Source organism: Electrona antarctica (assembly GCF_951216825.1).
Source record: "Electrona antarctica genome assembly, chromosome: 2".
Classification (NCBI taxonomy): Eukaryota; Metazoa; Chordata; class Actinopteri; order Myctophiformes; family Myctophidae; genus Electrona; species Electrona antarctica.
Window position 1 is genome coordinate 12,247,624 of NC_136807.1, and position 15,970 is coordinate 12,263,593.

Below are 15,970 nucleotides of genomic sequence, written 5' to 3' on the forward strand. Positions count from 1 at the left end.
CATTAAAAACCTTCTAATTGAAGTCCTTTGATGGGATATTGGATATAATAATAATAATTATTATTATTACTAATTGGACTCATTCACAATGCCTTGGACATTAATTATGACATTAATTTATGAAAACAAAATAATCAAAAACCTCAAAAATGGAGGTCTATCGTCGACAACGACGATATATTTAGTATATAGTCTCAAATGAGCAAATTGAGGATTCTTTTGTTTGTTTGTTGATTTGTTTGTTGTCTCGCATCCAAAGTGGTTTGTGGGCACAAATTTAAAACACAAACAAACTTTAAATTAAAAAACTTGTATCAATGTTATATTACCCAAATAATACATTTTGCAGAGCGTTTTTAATGGCTTTTTTTCTTTTAAACATAAAAACACAACTAAAAATATTCAAACACATGGATTTACACATATTTTGCAAGAAGCTCAGAACTTGGTTGCAGGTTCACTATGTCCAATATTTAATTATTAGTCTATGGTGCATTGACGATGCTCTACAGCACTGTACATGTTATCTTATTGGAAAGGACAAACTTATTCAGCATTAGCATTATTTTAGAATTATAGGCAAGGGTACATACCATACGGTACTGTAATGTCCAATTAATGTATACATTTACCAGAAATGCATTAGTACCTTAGTTCATAAGGTAACACATCATCCATGTTCTCACAATGGCTGCACCGTAATGCACAAAATACTGGACACAAAGGCCAACAAGAAGCGGATAGATTCCTTTAACAAAGGAATCTGAGATGAACTGATTAATACATGCAACAACACAATGTAATATAATACTGTGTAACAAGTGTCATGATGGTGCACCTGGTGAATCCACTCAGTTGATCACGTGTGACAGATATTGTACCCCCGTCCCCAGTGCACGGGGGCTGTAACAGTATAACACCTAGTTCAAACCAAAGACTTGAAACGTGCAATAACTTGCAACGGAAATTCTGACAACTGTCGTTTGCAACACTCGGAAACTGGACAGTCCACACATCAAAGGCAACGAGCTGAGACTTTACCATTTCCAAAGCATCAGCTACTTCTACTAATTTTTTATCCCATGATTTTGCAACCCATTTTTTCACCCAGTGTCAATTATCTAATAATGTAATCCTGGGCGCTACACTCCCTCTGCCAAACTGGGGAGGGCAGCGGACTGACCTCATGCTTCCTTCTATGCATGAGGAGTCCAAGCTGCTTCTTTTCTCCTCACTTCAAGTTCCCGCAGCCGGACGTAGCGCGTGGAAGGAACACGTTATTCCTACCAGTTCCTTTCCCCTCCATCAGCTGATCTGGCTGGCCAGGGGGAGGCAGTTTAGAGACCAGGATTACTGTATGTTTTTTGTGAGGGTACCTACCATAAGGGACACAGGGAGAACATGCAAACTCCACACAGAAAGGCTCTTTCGCCAACCCCGCCTCGGGTATGGGCACTGGTGACGTGGAAGACAGAACACACCCCCCAGTGCCCAGCGTCCCCAGCGGGAATCGAACGCAGGACCTTCTAGCTGTGAGGCGACGGCACTACCGACTGTGCCACCAGTCGGTAGTGCCGTCACCAACCTAACGTCTTTGAAGTGCAGACAACATCGGCCAACCTGCGATGGGGTAAGTCAGACCACTGAGATTTGTCTATGCGACGTTCTAAAGCGGCTTCCTCGCAATAGGCCTATCTCACAGCCCGCTTTCCACGCCCACTTCCGGTAAATAGTGGTGTCATTTAACATTAGCATTTACATGTTTTTTTCTCTGGAGAATCTAAGTACATTTTCTAATGTAAAAATGTGACAGACCAATATTATTATGAAGCAAACAAGATGGTAAATCAGCTCGAACAGATAGAACAAACCTTACCTTGAGAAAACAAAAGTTGTAGACTTCTTAAATTACCTCTGTTAACATGTAGCGTCTATGGAGTGACGTCACGCTATCACCACTAACCCCGAAAGGGGGCGTATTAAGGGGGCGGGGAAATTCTGTGAGATAGGCTTATTAAAATCTCTGGGCTGAACTAGGGCTTGAATGAGGATGGCAATGTCAGCTGGTCCCGTCGGTCCAAACGAGATGTGTCAAAAGCTGCTGGCTGGATTGTCATGAAAGGCGCGGTGCACGTTCACGACCCCACAGGATCACTACTAGTTTGGGTGACTCCATGGGATTGTCATGAAAGGCGCGGTGCACGTTCACGACCCCACAGGATCACTACTAGTTTGGGTGACTCCATGGGATTGTCATGAAAGGCGCGGTGCACGTTCACGACCCCACAGGATCACTACTAGTTTGGGTGACTCCATGGCCTTTCATGTAGCACCACCCCTAAGCCACAATGTCCTCGTTTTTCCACCATGGTCTAGTTGGGCGTAAGGAGCAGCACATAATCGTCTAGGGGTCACGAGCAGGAACTTTTAGAGTCTCGTTTATGTGCACTGTCCTTACGCCCACTTGCAAAGCAGAGAAAAAATGTAATGGAAACAAATAAAATGCAAAAATATTAACTGCGATTTTATGATGCTGGCAAGACTAATGTTTTCTAGCAGCCCCCACACACACACACACACACGCACGCACGCACGCACGCACGCACGCACGCACGCACGCAGCCACACACACACAAAAACTAAAAGGAAGTTAATTTGAAGGACGGAAATGCGGAAATGCTAATACTAACAGTTACTCTCTGTGCAATGCCCATCATTTTTTTTTAAATCAATTAAAAATTAATGTTTCAATTAAAGTGCAATTGTGGTGAAAGTGCTCTATAAATACAATGTTATTAAAACAGTCAAGCATCTGTATCTGTAAATGCCGTCTTCTGCTCGTTTCCTGACACACAATGCATAGTTACTCATAAATCTGTAAAAGGTTCACATAGAAATTGATTGACTAAATGGAATTACGTGGGCAATGGACATCGCACAGGGTTCAATGGGAACGAAGAGCAATTTTCTGTTAGTATCTATAAAAATCACACCCGAGTGAACTGAGTGGTGTAAGGTTTTATATAGCATGATCAGCTGTGGTCTGACGTAATGTCTGACGTAATGAAATAAGGTAAGGTATTATGTAGCCTGATCAGCTCTGATCTGACGTAATGAAATCACACCCGGATGTGATTTCACAACTGGCTTTTTCTGTGCAGAGAAAATGACCACGGTTGCTACGGTCATCCAGTTCACCCGGGTGTGATTTAATTACGTCAGAAATTATTTTGAACATAGCAACCATGGTCATTTTTTTATGCACACAAAAGCCAGTTGTAGGAGTGGTTTACACCACTCAAAAAAAACATATTCCAGGTCAAAAATATTGTTTTGGTCGTGAGCATTCATTTTGCGTAGCATGTTTAACTGAACACCAGCCAGTAGAGCATGACTACTGTCTGGTAAATAGGGCTGTTGTCAAAGAGTCTTCATTCATTCCTTTTCATTCCGTTTCTCATAATGCTTTACAGCAGAATAATTGACAGTGAAGCCACTAGTCGGCACATCAATAAGATATAGAATGTTGTGTGTATAAAAGTGTACAATGGGATGGATTGTTATTAAATAAAGGACACCAAATGGAGTTGAAGGTGAGCAGGTCAACACAAGGAGGATCAGATGTATCTGTCTAAGCAACTTAACAACAAACATGTCCATGCAGTACTGTATATCCTTTTGGCCATGGCTGAAGCCAGATGTTATACTTACCTACTGTATACTGAATATCTCACAACGCAGCTAGTAGATCTGCTATTTTCGGTGTTCTACACACTCGAAGTATATCATAATGCCCTTATTATAACAGTACAAATGTTTTTTACTATTTTTATACAGAGCAGTTTTATTGATACTTGCTAGAAGAATTGCCCATCCAAATTGCCCCATATTTTTCCTCCTACACGTTCAGTATTTTAACTGGGAAAACCAGTTGAGAACCACTGTCCAGGTACACAGTATTAACTGAAAGATGTAGACAGGAATTGAGGAAGGACCCAGCAAGCCTAATGGCGTCATGATGACGTTATGATGACGTCCTCTGGTGACTCCGGTGACGTTCAGGACTAGGCCAGATCACAGCCCATATGGGGATGATCTTTACGTCATTTGCAGGACGTCTTCACCAGTTGAAATAATGAGTCTCATTCGGGGCCAGATCTGACTAGTTATGATATGACTTAAGTTGATCGGGCCTCGATCGGACTCTCTCTGATTCATCCAGGGATGTCCGTCTTAGTGGGCAGATTTTATGTTGGTTGAAATCAGGTGATATTCTGGGCCAGATGTGACTAGTCTTGGTTTGACTTGATCTGGCCCCAATAGAGATGTCACTAATTCGTCCAGGTCCTGACCGTGCTTGCTGGGGACTTGGGATTCTAATCTGCTATAGAAGCAACCTGACTGCAGGAGCTCTGGACTCTGAACTGTACCTCTGGAGAGAATCTGCTGCTCAAGACAGGTCAAGCTGGCTGTGCTCCTAGTTCTAAGGTTGGCAAGAGGAGCACCTGACGGCGGAGAGAGAGACAGTCACCAAAGCAGAGAGAGAGAGAGAGAGAGAGAGAGCGAGAGAGAGAGAGAGAGACATGCAGAGGGAGTAGAGAAGAGGTTTAGGTGAACCAAAAGTCCCATATTATTAGGTATTATTTCAGGTTAGCATCAAGAGTGAAATGTTTTAATAGAGGGAGAAAGGAGGAAAGGGGAAAGACATTTACAGTACGCTTTGCTTTAAAGCACCACTCCCTTTAAAGCACCACTCCCTTTAAAGCACCACTCCCTTTAAAGCACCACTCCCTTTAAAGCACCACTCCCGGTACAAGATGATGAAAAGAAATACAAATACATTCTATATAAACTCATATACAATTAATATTATCGAACAGGGATGGTTCTAGTTCACTCTATTCAAACCATTGGATAGAGTGGACTTTCTTCATAATTTTAACATTTTGTTCCCAAACTTTCAGCATGGGAATAGGCCTATCTCACAGCCCGCTTTCCACGCCCACTTCCGGTAAATAGTGGTGTCTTTAACATGAGCATTTACACGTTTTTCTCTCTGGAGAATCTAAGTACATTTTCTAATGTAAAAATGTGACAGACCAATATTATTATGAAGCAAACAAGATGGTAAATCAGGTCGAACAGATAGAACAAACCTTACCTTGAGAAAACAAAAGTTGTAGACTTCTTAAATTACCTCGGTTAACATGTAGTGTCTATGGAGTGACGTCACGCTATCACCACTAACCCCGAAAGGGGGCGTATTTAGGGGGGCGGGGAAATTCTGTGAGATAGGCTTATTGGTGTCCCACTCAACCTACTGAGACATTATTACAATTAACGATGTAGTAACATAATATGAATCCCAGTATGTTTATTGCATTCTGAATACTTTATGAACTGTCCAAAGCCCTGACATGGAAGTCCAACCTTGAAGCCAAAGCCTAGGAAGACGAGGTAAAACATTGAAACAAGCCTATCAAGCAGTGCATTTCAACAGACTACTGGTACTTGTTATTTATTTAATTGATTACAATTTCAGTTGAAGTTAGTTTGTCGACAAGTATCCATGCAACACTCAGACAGGAACCCGACAAATGACAAGGAAAACAGATTGTCAAGACATAACACCCACTAGCTAAACCTATTTTTTTTTTTTAATAAATAACAATTTAATATCTACTAACTATAATAGGCCTACTACTAATATTAATAATACTAACAACTAATAACTAATAATACTACTAACTATTCTATTCCATTCAGCCTGGTCAGGTGGTAGTGTAGTGAAAGAGTGCTGGGGTGTGTACTGTGTACCACTGTTGATTGTCATTCATTTCAATTTAGGTATTTTAAGTGTGATTAACCAAGGAGCTCGGATGACGCAGTGTTTAAAGTCCCCTGCCCATCACCACAGGGGTTGTGGGTTCAAATCCACCGTGGTGCATCTAGCTTTGTCGACCATACTCTACACGAACACAATTGATCATGGTCATTGCACGATTTGGGCACCAAAATGTGGTGCCCAAAAAATGCGGAAGTGCAAACGAGCGCTCAATGTTAAACCCCAGCTGCACGGGGTTTCCTCGTCATAACTCCACGGGTCCGCCTGCAGTCCCCGCTCTTACCACTAGGGCCGAGCACCTCATGCACACAGAATAACTCTTCCTATATATACTTCCGGGCTGCTTCCCTACTTCCTTCACAGGTGTTACCGATGATACTAATTAAGGCTCTGTTCCATTTAGTGTTCAGTGATTCTCAAACTTTTTATTTTCTAGGACCCTCATAACTCTGAGAGTGTCCTTGAGTGGGTTCCAAATGGACCCTTAGGGCCGATTCATACTCCTATTTTACCGCTGTTTCGGCACTGTAGTGCCGAAATGATTTCGGCTCGTCAGAAATTTTCAGTAGCACCGAAGTGCCGACTTTAGGACGGTACCCGCCCCCCCCGAACCTCAAATTACGTCACATTGTAGGCTCTACAGAGCCGAGTTCGGCTCTAAAATAGGAGTATGAATTGGCCCTTACGGGTCCATTTGGAACCCACTCAAGGACACTTTGCACAATAGCAGCACCCCGACTCTGTTTGACCAGAATGGAACAGAGCCTTCATTAGTATCATCGGTAACACAATTGATCATGGTCATTGCACGATTTGGGCACCAAAATGTGGTGCCCAAAAAATGCGGAAGTGCAAACGAGCGCTCAATGTTAAACCCCAGCTGCACGGGGTTTCCTCGTCATAACTCCACGGGTCCGCCTGCAGTCCCCGCTCTTACCACTAGGGCCGAGCACCTCATGCACACAGAATAACTCTTCCTATATATACTTCCGGGCTGCTTCCCTACTTCCTTCACAGGTGTTACCGATGATACTAATTAAGGCTCTGTTCCATTTAGTGTTCAGTGATTCTCAAACTTTTTATTTTCTAGGACCCTCATAACTCTGAGAGTGTCCTTGAGTGGGTTCCAAATGGACCCTTAGGGCCGATTCATACTCCTATTTTACCGCTGTTTCGGCACTGTAGTGCCGAAATGATTTCGGCTCGTCAGAAATTTTCAGTAGCACCGAAGTGCCGACTTTAGGACGGTACCCGCCCCCCCGAACCTCAAATTACGTCACATTGTAGGCTCTACAGAGCCGAGTTCGGCTCTAAAATAGGAGTATGAATTGGCCCTTACGGGTCCATTTGGAACCCACTCAAGGACACTTTGCACAATAGCAGCACCCCGACTCTGTTTGACCAGAATGGAACAGAGCCTTCATTAGTATCATCGGTAACACCTGTGAAGGAAGTAGGGAAGTGGCCCAAGTTCTTTCCAAAATGGCGTGTGTGCAACTGTGCATAGAGCCCATTGCCACAACAACAAAAAAGTGTGATTAACTCATTCGGCGGCTAGATCGCCGTTTGACACCTCCTGCCAAACGCCCTCTGCACCAAGATCGCCTTTGGACGCCTATTTTAATATCAATTGATTACGGTTCACAACTGTGTCCTGTACTCGCTCATAAATACTCCGGTTCCGGTGCGGTGAAAAAAACAACAACAAAAAAGGAAATGAAGATTCCGCTGGCTTATGCTGTCTATGGGTCAAAACAAGCTTGATTTGCGGTTCATTGATCCTTGGTTACAAAAATGTGAATTAAATAAAATAGTGGGACCAGTTACATAGAGAAAATTCACATTCTCGGTTTCCGAGTGAAACAGCTTTCAGAATAAGATGCTTCGCCTATTAAATGACTGGATGGCGCCCTGAGCCACCATCAGATGGCGCTGTTGACGGTAAATGAGTTAACCATCATGTAACCATTCCGGGTTAGCAAATAAAATCGTCTGACAGAGATACGTTGGTTTGACAGAACTTACTTAGTCCAAAGCTCGGGGGGTCCACGGAGGAACCCATCCAAGGCATGGTGGGAGAAACCACGGGAACTTGCTCCTCCTCCTTACAGTAGTCGGCCAGCCAGGAACTTCTGGTGATGTTGTACTGTTCTGGAAGGCCCAGATGAAAAGACAATCAACACAGGATCGGATGTTCCAATGGCCAACGAATCAAGATCGATTAATATACTTTGCTGTGTACTGTATGTACAGTACATGTGATGCGGCCTACCTAGCAGGACGGAGGTGAGGTTGACGTCCAGCCTCTGCTTGGCGCGGACCCCCATCTTGAGGCGCGGTGGGTGGAGGCGGCCAGCCGCCTGCTGCTGCCAGTTCAGGAAACAAGGCCATGGCTCGATGAAGGGCTCCCAACCTGAACACCAACACAAAGTCATATCTTTATTTAAGTGAACATGCACCGCTAGCATCCCTATTCTGAGCACGATATAGGTCACGATAAGCATCACACTGCGACGTGTTTTGAGCTTGTAGATCGGCTATTTTTGCTAGTATTTGAATTGAAATCCTGAAAAACAAATTGTTTTGCTATTTTTGAATTGGAATCCTGAAAAGTAAAATTTGTATTTAATTTCAAATGCCTTTAATTATAGTTATGTTAACTCTATGAACTAAATACAAATACATTGGACATAAAAAAAAGACTACATTTTTAATACTACTCATTAAGCTAGCAATTTAGTAGTAATTAAAGTGGGTCATGTTTGCATGTTTGGAATTGTAACAGCTGAAATCAATAATATATCAGTATTGTGATATTAACCTGTGGCCACATTAAGTGAAGGTGGGGGCCGAATGTGGCCCCCCGGGCCGCCAGTTGCCCATGTATGATATAGGTGAACATTTGGCAATAATATCCAAACAATTCTGCGGAACAGTCTCTGTAGATTTGCTATTTGATGTACAAAAAAGTATAAAGGGTTTTTTTTAACCATCAAAGGAGCGACGTTGACATCGGCTTCAAATACCTGCCGTTCGAGTACTCTTGAGCCCAACACTGAAAGCTAAATGTACTCAAATGGGACCTATGAGATCAATACCGTTAGCAAGCCCCTGGGGTCTATTTAATGTTGCAATACGGCCATTCCAATGACACATTATTTCAACAATCTTTCCTTACCAGACAACTCTCTGTTGTAGTAATCTCCCGACAGCGTGAAGCTGGCGTTGCCCTCCTGGGTGGAGCCGATGCGCTGCAGTACGTACAACCCTGCCGTAAGAAAACAGCAACTTGACACTTCAGCATGTTCTTCAACACAAATGGCAAATCATAAGCTGGTGCTAAATTGGGATCAAATATGATCAAAATTGATGTAAATAAGTTGAATGTATTGCAGTAGCCAAAGAGGCATGTTTTTCCAGCAACTGAAATTGAATTCATTGAAAAGGCTACTGCATGAAACTCAACTCCTACATGTCATGCACTTCATAACACTGTTAAAGCTGCAATCCTATATAGAGGTTTAATGTTTGTTTTTAGTTCAATGTTTGTTTTAAAAACGCCATTGACAATGAAGGGAAAATTTACGTCATCTTGTCCCCAACACAAACATTAAATGCCATTAACAATAAAGAGAATTTAATGTTTGTTTTGTCACCGTTTGTTTTACATCACCTAATCAACATGAGTTAGACTTTAATATATTAGCGCCCCTCACTTCACATGGGTGTGATTTTTTGTCTTACCAGGGATTCAAACCTGGGTCTAGCGCATGAGAGGCCAACATTTCTATCCCTCTGCCTGTGCTTGCGGTCTGGGGAGATTCGGAGGTTCTATCCCGACACCTGGGTCTAAATTTCCCAATGGAAGAGTTACTGTGCATCCACTGCAGATGTAGTAATTATATTGTATTAACATAGTCTATCATACAGATTGGTTAAAGTAATGTGTCGTTCACAAAAATAAGCTCCAGGTCGCAGCTTTAGCAGACGAATCAAATGTTTGGCCGTCCACTCACGGGAGAAGGTGACCTCTCCCAGTGGAATGTCACAGTCCAGACAGTCGTCGATGAGGCAGATGCACACGCTCTCTGCCTTGACCTCCACGCCGGACAGCGGCGCAGAGTGGTTGGTGGAGGCCGAGTCAGCCCGGGCCCTGCCCTGGCCCGTCACGTTGTCAGCGTTCTCCAGGAGCCACGTGGCAGCTTGGTCCAGCTGGCCTGAGGGTATAGCGGAACCGTTAACACTAATAATTCTTGATATTTCGTCCTCAAAATTTGAGGACGGAATGCGTCCTCAGATATTGCGCACAGTGTGATTGGCTGGAAGCTGTGTCATTCTGTGGGACACCCATTATAAGTGAGAGATAGAAGGGGGGGGTTGGGCGGGGGAGGAAGAGGGGAGCCGAGAGAAAGAGGGGGAGATAGAGAGAAAGACAGAGAGAGAGAGGGGTAGGAATTGGGTATGTCATACCCCCGAACGGGTATGGACTAGTTTGTATTAATTTTAATCAATTTTAATTTAGCGTTATTGCGAATCTGACCGATTCAATCAATCAATCAAATCCATGGGAAACATGAGCTATTTCAAGCATTTATTCTCAGTAAAATCCAATCCAATTTTACAGCACTACAAGTGTGTATAAATGTAAACGGTTAACACTGAGGTTTTGACTGTGTTCCGTCGGTCTAAAAGATCCACCCTGTGTTCTGGGGAAAGCATCGATTCAAGGCTCCTCTCACCTTTACAGCGAACTAAGGCTGTCTTGCAGTCTTCTTTCCTGAAGCCCAGGTCCTGCAAACGGTTCAGCTGGCCAGCTAAGAACAAGAAGGGATGGGATCTTTGAATGCATCATCGTTCAAACATTCAGATCAAAGATATGCGTTGGCCTCTGACTCGTGATTTTAAAATAAACAAGCAACACATTTAAGTAAAATATAGGACAAGGTGTGTCAAAGAAACTCCACAGATGGTTTGGGAAAAACATAATTAAAATGAAAACAAATTCACTTTCTTAGGCATTTGGATTGGTTGTTGAAGTGAAATCACTCATGGGATTGCATTGTGTAGTTAAGTTACCTTGCCATAATTTAACTCCGCCCAAAAAAAAAAGCTCAATACATTTAAACCCAACACTTGATCCTGACAATAATATTCAGTTACCGATGCATGCAGTTTTCCCTCAAATGACCAACACTTGGACTGGATGGGTTTACCTATCAAGGCCTCAGTCTTGTGCCTGAAGAGGTCTTTTTGGGACACCGCTGGCTCAGTGGCGACTGTGGACGCGTTGGAGTCAGCGGGCAACGCTGCGGTGGCAGTAGGGATGGACTTGGCGATGGCCAGGAAGAGAAGAACGTCGTTGTAGGACAGACGGATGTCTAGCGCAGGGAACTGGATCTGTCACAACACACAGACACAGACAAGGGCTCAATTAATGTACCCTCTATGTTGCTGACAGATTCTGCTAAACTTTAGGCCCACGATACTGAGCGTCTGGAGGCTATCAGGCTAAAGTCCTGCACTGCATCAGAAGAAGGCATTGTTTTTTAAATGAAAATCAACAGATATTTGGTTTTGGTTACATTGTTACAAGTTTGATATTGTATACTTTATATACGCATCAATATACTATCATATTTCACTGACTTTTCCATGATATGCAATACAATTTACATGATCGCAATTCATCAACGTCTGTGTTACTTTTTCTTAGTGAGTGGATGTTAACATCTCAAGGCTTCCTCCTGGCTATCGTTTGGAAAATAAACAGTAGGATATACTATACTACTAGGAAACATTAAAAGGCAATGCATTCTAATGCAATGAAATACTAGGTTACATAATAACAAATGTAATAACAACAACAAATATCAAAACATACCTTCTAGTGTTAAATAAAGTACAATTAAACCTAATACGGCCTACTGTATATGTTTGAGAAGCACTTATCTATTCTATTCCGACTGTATCCCATACTACTGGCTACTCCTAACCAGAGCCAGAGGTAGGACAGAGTTACGACAACCCCGTTCACTTCATGGGGCCAGTCCAATGGCGGCTCTTCTACATAGACTTCTATTGGCGAATAGAGACAAAGGCCTGAACCGGAAGTTTACGGAATGCATTGGAGTCTATAGGCTTTACAGTGACAAACGAGTTACATGAACCACGTGACCGGGCTGTTTTCTGCCCCCTCAATGTGGTAACTCTGTCTTACTCTATGGCTCTCCTCCTAACATTCCAATTTCCCCTCAGCGATAATGAAACCTCTCTCCCAGCATAATTCGGCTTTAAGGTCCTTTCAAATGGGCAGTGATTAACGCGCCTAGTAATTTTTTTTTTCCCCAGTAGTTTTTTTTTTTCTGTACGCGCGGAGAAGTCGAGGGCCATCAACGCAAACGTATTTACGTGAGCACGGTCTTGTGAAATTGCCGCGCGCATGCTCGTTTCGCGCACACGCCCGTGACTGACTAGATCTGGATTCTGTTGAGCTGTTATTTTGCGTTGTCGCACCCCTCTTGAGCAGACCTGGAGCAGAGCAGATCTGTCATTGATCCAGGCGACAACATCTGCATTAATCGATGCCCGTCTGAAAGCTGCTAACGTGATAACCTCCAGTCGCGGGGGGAAGTCCTCTATGTTAAAGGACCTATTAGCTGCTAACGTGCTAACCTCCAGTAGCGGGGGGAAGTCCTCTATGTTAAAGGACCTATAAGCTGCTAACGTGCTAACCTCCAGTAGCGGGGGGAAGACAGTCCTCTATGTTAAAGGACCTATTAGCTGCTAACGTGCTAACCTCCAGTAGCGGGGGGGAAGTCCTCTATGTTAAAGGACCTATTAGCTGCTAACGTGCTAACCTCCAGTAGCGGGGGGAAGACAGTCCTCTATGTTAAAGGACCTATAAGCTGCTAACGTGCTAACCTCCAGTAGCGGGGGGAAGACAGTCCTCTATGTTAAAGGACCTATAAGCTGCTAACGTGCTAACCTCCAGTAGCGGGGGGAAGACAGTCCTCTATGTTAAAGGATCTATACAATTTAGGCATTTAGCAGACGCTCTTAATCCAGAGCGATTTACATTAAGCAAGAACAAAAAGCATGGGAATACATCACATATATAAAAAGCATTTATCAAGAAACATAAGCTGCTAACGTGCTAACCTCTAGCAGCGGGGGGAAGTCCTCTATGTTAAAGGACCTATAAGCTGCTAACGTGATAACCTCCAGTCGCGGGGGGAAGTCCTCTATGTTAAAGGACCTATAAGCTGCTAACGTTCTAACCTCCAGCAGCGGGGGGAAGTCCTCTATGTTAAAGGACCTATTAGCTGCTAACGTTCTAACCTCCAGCAGCGGGGGGAAGTCCTCTATGTTAAAGGACCTATTAGCTGCTAACGTGCTAACCTCCAGTCGCGGGGGGAAGTCCTCTATGTTAAAGGACCTATAAGCTGCTAACGTTCTAACCTCCAGCAGCGGGGGGAAGCCCTCTATGTTAAAGGACCTATTAGCTGCTAACGTGCTAACCTCCAGTAGTGGGGGGAAGTCCTCTATGTTAAAGCACCTATAAGCTGCTAACGTGCTAACCTCCAGCACTGGGGGGAAGAAAAGTCCTCTATGTTAAAGGACCTATTAGCTGCTAACGTGCTAACCTCCAGCAGCGGGGGGAAGTCCTCTATGTTAAAGGCGTCCAACAGGCCAGTGCTGCTCTGGTAGGTGGGGCTGCCGCACAGCTCCACCTGAATGTTGACGGGGTCGATGATGGACAGCGCCGTCTCCTGCTCACTGCCCAGACGACAAGAGAACACCTGGGGGGAGAGACGGGGAGACACAACGCTCGTCACAAGGAATCAAATGTGCCGAGGAAAAGTCATCAAATTGTTTTGATGTCATATGAAAGCAGGGAATCATAGCTTCAAATTGACATATTGGTTGTTCAGTTTGACCCACCAGTGTTGGAGATATGGCTTATAGAGTAATGTCTTGCAGAAAACAGTGAGTTGAGAAAGGTTCACTTCTGTGGACTGTAACAGTACACCTAGCTACATAAGCATGTATTTCATATTTACATGTCAGCTCTGACATTTATTTCAGACATGCTCTAGTATGTGAAGAGTCTGCCTGGGCTATTAACTCATTTTGGAGTGAACAGTTAGTCTTGCCACCATGACTGTCTCTGTTTCAAAAAGAGTCACAAATCGTCGCAGGTAAAGTGGTGAACGCGAATCCGCATTCCTTCGTTTGTTGGGAAACTAAACTAGAAGTGATGTCATGTTCAGTCACCTCTATTCCGGCCAGGCTGCCAGAGAAAGGCCTGTCTAGCAGGCGAGGTTTGTAGGTCAGAACGGTGGTGCCCTTCAGAATGATGGCGTTGGTGTCCAGACAGGATGAATCCTCCACAACCACAAACTCTGTACCTGAGAACCCAAACACAATCACATCAATGAAAAGAGAGTCAAATGAAAATGTTGGGAGATCACCGTCATTGAAACGACTGCAACGGGGCTCTATGCACATCACGCGCCATTTTGGAAAGAACTTGGGGCCCCTATCCCTACTTCCTTCACAGGTGTTACCGATGAGGACACTAATGAAGGCTCCGTTCCATTCCGGTCAAACAGAGTCGGGGTGCTGCTGCATGTCGGCTCACTGGAAACAAGCTGCTACACCAGTGGGTCTAAAAGTGTCCTTGAGTGGGTTCCAAATGGGCGTGTAACTCTGAGAGTGTACAAATGGAACCAAATGGACCCGAAAGGGTCCATTTGGTTCCATTTGTACACTCTCAGAGTTATGGGTGTCCTTGAAATTAAAAAGGTTTGAGAACCACTGCACACTAAATGGAACAGAGCCTAAATTAGTATCATCTAGTAACACCTTTTCTGCTGCCAGTCTCTGACCTGTGACATTGACCTTGACCTCCAGTTTGTGTTCCTGAGTGACGGGCACCGTGGACCTCTTGGTCACCACGCCGCTCTTCACCGTCTTGGGCATGACGGCCCCGCTGGACATGCCCGGGTCGCTGCCGCCACTCGGCCAGCGTTGGCGAGGCTGGGCGTCGCCACCGCCCGCAGTGCCCTTCTCGGCCGGCATGCGAAGGAAGTCCCGCACCAGCTGGAGCCAATCAAAGATCAGGAAGACCCTCAGGTTGTTCAGGACCACCGTGAAGCAGGAGGACTCTCTCGTGGACCTGGAGGAAACGCAGGACAACGGCTGAGGTTAGGTCAGGATGATTAGTTTCACAGCACGGTCGGGTTTGCCTAGTTATTTTTAATAGAGAAATAGCCAGCATTCCGAAGTCCTTCTAAGTGGGGATTCACACTGAGTCCGATTGATTCAAACTGTTCCCGGATACGGTTCCCTGGTCCCCGCTGGTCATTGTCTTTGGCCTTTTTTCTTCCGCAACCCGAGTACACTTCATTCAACTGTATTCAATGCTTTCACATTGCAGCGATCCGTATCCGAGTACACTTCATTCAACTGTACTCAATGCTTTCACATTGCAGCGATCCGTATCCGAGTACACTTCATTCAACTGTATTCTAATGCTTTCACATTGCAGCGATCCGTATCCGAGTACACTTCAATCGGTCCAGTGACTACTTCCATGTGGTCCCGGGTAACGGTTGGGTGATCCACTCCCGGGAACGGTACGCAGAATTCACACTACCACAACATCTGCCAAGTGGACCCGAATGCGCACCCGGGACCATAGTGTGAATGCCCCCTTAAAGCACTTTGTGCTTCAGTACGTTGAGATGCTAATGGATTTGGCACTTTCCCACAGAGCAAAAAATAGTAATAGGTGTACTGACCATGGTATTTCTGTGCTCAACTGGCCTGACCTGAACCCCACAGAGATTTCTCGATTAAAAAATATTTATTTTGTGGTCTTGTAAAATATTCTAATATTTTGAGATAGGATCTTTAGATTTTCATGAGCTGTATGCCATAATCATCAAGATTCAAACAAAAAAGGTTTTAAAATGTTCACTTTATGCACAATGAATTTAGAATACAATATGAGTTTCACTTTTTTAATGATATTACGGAGGAAAATTAAATTTTCCATATTTAAATTTTGATTTCATTTTATACTCTCAAGAGTTAAACATCTATAAGGGTCCATTTGGTTCC

The 15,970-nt window shown here is 44.0% G+C and overlaps 1 protein-coding gene across 1 annotated transcript in view; it reads right to left on the reverse strand.

The window, feature by feature from the left end:
* The window catches only part of vps13d (vacuolar protein sorting 13 homolog D), a 107,912-nt gene that overhangs the window by 47,632 nt on the left and 44,310 nt on the right, over positions 1-15,970 (reverse strand). Inside the window, exons 32-40 of the mRNA XM_079528272.1 lie at positions 14,734-15,023; positions 14,120-14,253; positions 13,489-13,644; positions 11,059-11,242; positions 10,585-10,659; positions 9,862-10,062; positions 9,024-9,113; positions 8,118-8,258; positions 7,871-7,996 (exon numbers count right to left, since the gene is read on the reverse strand). Coding sequence (XP_079384398.1) covers positions 7,871-7,996; positions 8,118-8,258; positions 9,024-9,113; positions 9,862-10,062; positions 10,585-10,659; positions 11,059-11,242; positions 13,489-13,644; positions 14,120-14,253; positions 14,734-15,023 — 1,397 coding nt within the window. The remainder of the gene's footprint in view (positions 1-7,870; positions 7,997-8,117; positions 8,259-9,023; positions 9,114-9,861; positions 10,063-10,584; positions 10,660-11,058; positions 11,243-13,488; positions 13,645-14,119; positions 14,254-14,733; positions 15,024-15,970) is intronic.